At 45.9% G+C, this 6,000-nt stretch overlaps 1 protein-coding gene across 4 annotated transcripts in view; it reads right to left on the bottom strand.

The window, feature by feature from the left end:
* Positions 1–3,206: 3,206 nt before the first annotated feature.
* The window catches only part of CORO7 (coronin 7), a 59,450-nt gene continuing 56,656 nt past the window's right edge, over positions 3,207–6,000 (bottom strand). The window contains exons 24-28 of one of the 4 annotated variants that reach the window (XM_006090416.3): positions 5,123–5,239; positions 4,755–4,890; positions 4,240–4,331; positions 3,953–4,039; positions 3,207–3,836 (exon numbers count right to left, since the gene is read on the bottom strand). In XM_006090416.3, coding sequence (XP_006090478.1) covers positions 3,831–3,836; positions 3,953–4,039; positions 4,240–4,331; positions 4,755–4,890; positions 5,123–5,239 — 438 coding nt within the window. In that variant the 3' untranslated portion in view covers positions 3,207–3,830. Of the gene's footprint in view, positions 3,837–3,952; positions 4,040–4,239; positions 4,332–4,754; positions 4,947–5,122; positions 5,240–6,000 lie in introns of those variants that run through there. The other 3 variants (XR_002829707.1, XR_002829708.1, XR_002829709.1) reach the window with 3 other exon arrangements.

The raw sequence follows: 6,000 nt of genomic DNA, 5'->3' as shown, positions 1-6,000 counted from the left end.
TATTCTGTCTCGGTGGACTTGTGTTTTGGAAGTTTCATGTAAATGGTATCATATTATATGTGGCCTGTTGTGTCTGGCTAAAACCTCCATTCTTTTTTGAAAAAATATTTTTATTGATTTCAGAGAGGAAGAGAGTGGGAGAGATAGAAACATCAGTGATGAGAAAATCACTGATTGGCTGCCTCCTGCACATCCCCCACTGGGGGATTGAGCCTGAAACGTGGGCATATGCCCTGATGACGGGGAATGATCATTTTAATAAGTGAAAAGGCCAGGAAGCTCCCTTATATTTTTCAAAACCAACTGTAATTTCCACACAGGAAACCCAGGTACAATTGACAGTGGGGAACAAATTAATTGATTTCTTAGTCTGATATACTTTCATTTGTAATTCTGAGTGTTATCTTCAAATGTTGTTATAAAATAAACTGCATTATAATCAGATCTATAACCATGGTATTTTAAGTATTTTTTGTCATTTAGAGACAGTCATTGTTTTACTCTGATGCATTTGCAAAAATGTTACATCTTCTAACTTATTTCAATGTATGAATTTTGGACAGTAAAGTTTCAGATCATATTGTTAAAATTTATAGAACTCTTAAGGAATAACTGGATTCATAGAAATACTGGAAAATAATCAGTATAAACAAAAATTATGGGACTGAATAAACTGAAGCTAATTATTATTCTTATTAAGACTGTTGGCAATATTGCTGATTTTTAAAAACTTATTTGTTTTCTTAGAGCAAATTGTTAAATTGTACCTTGATAAGCAATATTAAAGCATTTATATTTTTCTCCCTATTTATCCTTCCAGAATTTAAAAACTCTTAATGAGTATTATTATTTTCATGGCAATATGTTTATTTGTATGAACCCAATAGAAATCTGATTTTTTTTATAACAGGACACATAAAGCCAATTCCCAATTATTGTTTTATTAACCAAGACTTTGACTGGAATGTCGAGTTTGAGAAAGACAAGCCTAGACGCTGGATATCAGCAAAAAGGCTTTAAGGAATGAAGATTGACTCTGAAGCCTATAAAAGCCCCTTGGAAAAATGGCCTGGTACCTTGCTTATATATATGGTTCATGGCAGTCTTTCCAGGTAAGGGACAGATTGCTTTCCTGGCAGATGGCAAGAAAAGAACCTCGAGACATTTTGGGGACCTCAAGAACTTGAGGAATTTACCCAAACCTATAGGTGTTGCAGGAAAAGCCTTATGGCAACTGTGTGACTTGGCTTCTTTGTCCTGAGGAAACTTTCTTGTGAGATTCCAGCAAAGCAGATTTAAAAAGCCTATACGATCAATTGCTATTCCTATTGTGTTTATGCAAACCATCAGGCCAAATTGAAACTGGACTTAATATAGCAAATGAGTTCGTCTTAATTTGGCTCTTTGATAAAAATGAGGGTGATTTTAGGAGAAAATATATATTTCAACACAGTTATGAATATTAGACTCTAGTTCAGTTAATTGTGAAATTTTCTTTTTCACTTATGAACTAGACTGGATCCTGAATTTTTCTAGTTTTCTGAAATATTTTGTCTACAACTCCCTAACTTCCATGGAAATGGAAAAAAAATTGACAGTGGGGAACTGTAACAATGAAAAATTGTAACCCACCCCAAAAATCCTAGGAACTAACTTCAGAAGATACAGACTCTGACCTTCAGTCATCCTAGGTCTGGGATTTTTTTTTTTTTAATTTAATTTTCACTTTTTCAAAAATTCTTTTTAAAAATATGTATTTATTGATTTTCAGAGAGGAAGGGAGAGGGAGAGAAAGATAGAAATATCAATGTTGAGAGAGAATCATTGACTGGCTACCTCCTGCACACCCCCGACTGGGGATCCAGCCCGCAACCTGGGCATGTGCCCTTGACCAGAATCGAAACTGGGACTCTTCAGTTTGCAGGCCGACGTTCTACCCACTGAGCCAAACCTGCTAGGGCCAGGTCTGGGAGTTCTGCTGATCTTCAAACACAGAACCAGAAGGACAAAGAACCAGGATGATGAAGACCAGGATGACACACACACACTAGGCCATCACTTGACCAGTTTTGAGGTCCTTATTGGAATGGACTGGACTGCAAGGAGAGAACTTTTCAACTCCCTTCCCTTGATTTCTTTGTTATGCTTTGCCTCTCCCTCCTTATAAAAGCCTCTGCCTGGCCCTGGCCAGTGTGGCTCAGTTGGTTGAGCGTCATCCCATGCACCAAGAAGTTACCAGTGCACCTGGGTTGTGGGCTTGATCCCCAGTGGGGGGGTGTGCAGGAGGTAATCAATATTTCTCTCTCCCTATTCCTTCCTCTTTCTCTAAAATCAATTAAAACATATTTAAAAACAAACAAACACCAAAACAAAAAACAACAACCCTGCCTACACTGAGATGTTGAGATGGCTTTGTGACAACAGTCCTCCATCTCCTCTCGTGACCAGCACTTGAATGATACCTCTTTCCCTTTTCACCAGCACCTGTCTAATGAGTTTGGTTTTTGTGGTGGCAAGCAATTTGGTTATATTATCATCTTTTACCATATTATATTATTCACTTATTTTTATTTTTGTTTATAATCTTTCCTCCCACTAGAATGTGGATTCCTGGTGGATAACTTTTATCCCTTTACTCCACTCTGGAAGTTCAGCACCTGGAAGGCACTAAGTGTGTGTTGAATGAATGAAAGACAGGCTGCTTTGTGCTATGTTATGGACCACTGCCCTTCTTTCCTTTCATCCAACTCTCCAAATTCTTTCTTCTCTCAGCACCCAGGCTATCCTTCCCTTTGTCTGAAACATTTTCATGGCTCTCTCTGGCTTCTCATCTTTTGGGTCTTAGCTCTCTTCTTAAATGTCACCTTCCCAGACCCTAAAAACTCTTTCGCCTGCATCCCAGTCACTCTCTTCAACATCATTTATCTTCTTTATGGCTATTTGCTTTCTTGCACACAATCTGGCTCCCCTACATAATAAGACTATACTAAGTACATTGAGAAGCTCATGTCACCCCCATCTGTTTTACAGTATCTACCATCCAGAGCATTGTTGGATACCTCTGTGTTGGATGAATGAATGCACTTTCGAGCATGCTGGAAACGGCCTCAGGAGCAAAATGGAGCCTGGGACCAGAGGGAACCCTCACCTAAACTCCTGTCCCCTTCCCTTCCCAGCCATCCCAGAGACCACAGCAGCACAAGAGGTGGCAAGCTTAGAAAAAGTTTAATTGCTGAAAATATCCCAGGCATGTGCAGGCCAGCCCCTGTGGGGCTCACACTCCCTTAACAGGCCGTCAGCCTGTGATGCCTGCTTCTCCTGGCTTCAAGCCTGGGGAGCAGGGTGACTGTCCCAGACCCCTGAGGCTGGTGCTGCTCCAAATGGTCTGGCAGGGGGCCAGCCCCCAAAGGCCATTGACCAGAATTGGGTCAGCAGGCAAGATGAGGTGGCATGTAATAACTGAAGGTGCTCTGCGAAAGCAGCCCATGTCCGAGTAGGGAAACCGGGATTCCAGGGCTTGCTCAGGGACATGCTACTGACCCCCACACTCATTCCACCCCCATGACTCTGGCTCCACATGCTAGCAGGCAGCTGAGAAGTTGGCAGTACCAGAGAAAGCAGAGGTGCAGACAATCCATGGGTGTTTTAGCAAGGCCTGGAGGGGATGGAAGTGCTCAAGGCCCAAAGAAAGCCAGGGTTTCTGGGATGAGTTATGCCAGAGCCAAAAGGTGCCTTCCAGTTTGAGGGTAAGATATGAGGTGTACAGGGGCACTAGGTGGTTCTAGGAGGTGGCAACGGCAGGTGAGGCCAGTGGTGGCTTGGTTGGCAGACTAGTCCTGGGGAGATAAAGGAAAGAGTGGGTGGGAGTTGAGAAGGTGTGGAGAAGGGAGGTGGCACATGCTGCAGGGGTGAGTAGGGAGGGATGGGATGCCAGGCCTACTAATTCACTCACCCACTCGTCCTCGTCCACACCTTCGAAGGAGTCCTGGGGGAGCGGGTCCTCGCGATTCCCTAGCTTTGCCACCATGGCACTCAGCAGCTAGGAGAGTGGACAGGAGAAGAGGTGGGAAGGGAAGAGGACCTCTGACCCCAAGAATGTCGGACCCCACTTTGAACCCCATCAAGATTGTGAAAGAGGCATTTTGTTCTACTTTGCCCAATGTGGGTCAGGCTAGAGAACTGAAGGGCAACTAAGGGGACCCCATCCCCTCCCCACGGCCAGCCCTCTCCTGTGCCTACCTCTTCCTTCTTTTGCTGGTCTGACTTTTCTTCCAGGTAGAGTGCTGAGGATGGGGCCCGCCGGACAGGAGCTTCACGGGGAGCCTGGCTCACTGGGGCGGGGCAAGGACAAGCATCAGGCATAAGAGTCCCTTCGGTGGGGGATCTTTGCCCAACCTTTGGAACCAGCCACCTAGGGGATTCTGTGGCAGAGACCCCCAGAGGTGGCATTAACAACTACTCAACCCTCTGTTCATAAGGCCTGCCCTGAACACCAGGCTGTGTGCAAGCAGGAGTATGTGAGTATGTGAGTATGTGAGTGTGCATGTATTGGGGGTGGGGACTTGTGATGGCAACATAGACTCTGGACCCTGCCCTCCAGTGGTTTAGAGACTGAGCCTGGAGACACAGCCATCCCATCCTTAGGAGCACCAGAGGTTTCTGCATGCCAGCAGGGACAGAGGATCTGTCTTCTGCCCCTTTCTCTAACCCCCACCCACTCCCTGCTGCCTACCCACCCCAGTCCCTCTTCTGACCTGGGGTCATGCCAGGGGGCTGCAGGCTGAGAAGCCGGGGCTGTCCGTTAGCACCTCCCAGCCAGTCTTTGGCACTGAGCACGGGCTCCCAGCTCATGGCTGTGTCTGGGAACACATCATCCTGGAAGAATTCTTTCTGCAGGGAGGGAGGAAGAGGCTGCCCAGAAGCACTGACCAGAGGCCCAGTGCACACTGCCATGCATGGGGAGGGGCTCCAGTTTGGAGTTTCTATGAGTTTCAGAATCTCAGCAGGGTAAGGGAACAGGTGCCCCAAAAAGTAGTGAGGGGGGCAGTTTTGGGAAGGGCCACTCAAGCCCCAAAGCTCCAGAAAGGGGCTGGGTGTTGGCATACTGGGCCCCCATCCTCACCCTGACTCTGGGCAACCGGAAGGCAACAGGCTCCAGGGAGGTCTGGCGAAGCCGCAGGCATCGGGCAAACTCTACTTCGCGCACATCACACTCTGTCTTGGGCAGGAGTACAAAGCCCTGAGGGGGTAGGGGAGTCAAGCTGGGTCTGGGGCCCAGAGCTCACAGCTGGGCACCGACCCCCAGGGTGCCAGTACTCCTCACTTAGGAGCACCAGGACCAAGGCCCATTTCTGGACAGATCAGTCAGGGCTGTTACATGTTTGACAACTGGCTCTCTGGAGGAAAACGCCCTGATTCATTGCCTATTTCCATGGTTTGAAAACTACTGCCATGGCTGATTTCATTGACTTGTCGCATACAGATGTGGGAAGGAGTGTACAGTAGCATACCATCATATAGTACTTTCCATTGGGCAGCTCTGACAGATGTAAATAACCTCAATGGCACAAAAGATAATAAAGTCAGGTAAAATAATTAGGAAATGATAAATTGAGTATTTATTGCCTTCATTTTTTTTTCCTGTTTTGTTAATCCTCACCCAAGGATATTTTCCCACTGATTTTTAGGGAAGAGAAAGCGAAAGACAGAGAGAAACATCGATGTGAGATAGAAACATTGACTGGTTGCCTCCTGCATGAGTCCTGACCAGGGCCTGGGCCAGGGAGGAGCCTGCAACCAAGGTATGTGACCTTGACTGGAATCGAACCTGGGACCCTTTGGTCTACAGGCTGGCGCTCTATCCACTGAACCAAACTGGCTAGGGCTTTATTGCCTTCATTTTAAAATATATATATATATATATCTCATTGACCTCAGAGAAGAAAGGAGAGGGAGAGAGATAGAAAAATCAATGATGAGAGAATCATCAATTGACTGCCT

This window comes from Myotis lucifugus, unplaced genomic scaffold (genome assembly GCF_000147115.1).
Source record: "Myotis lucifugus unplaced genomic scaffold, Myoluc2.0 scaffold_72, whole genome shotgun sequence".
NCBI classification, from domain to species: Eukaryota; Metazoa; Chordata; class Mammalia; order Chiroptera; family Vespertilionidae; genus Myotis; species Myotis lucifugus.
This window is presented reverse-complemented; position numbering and strand designations above follow the sequence as displayed.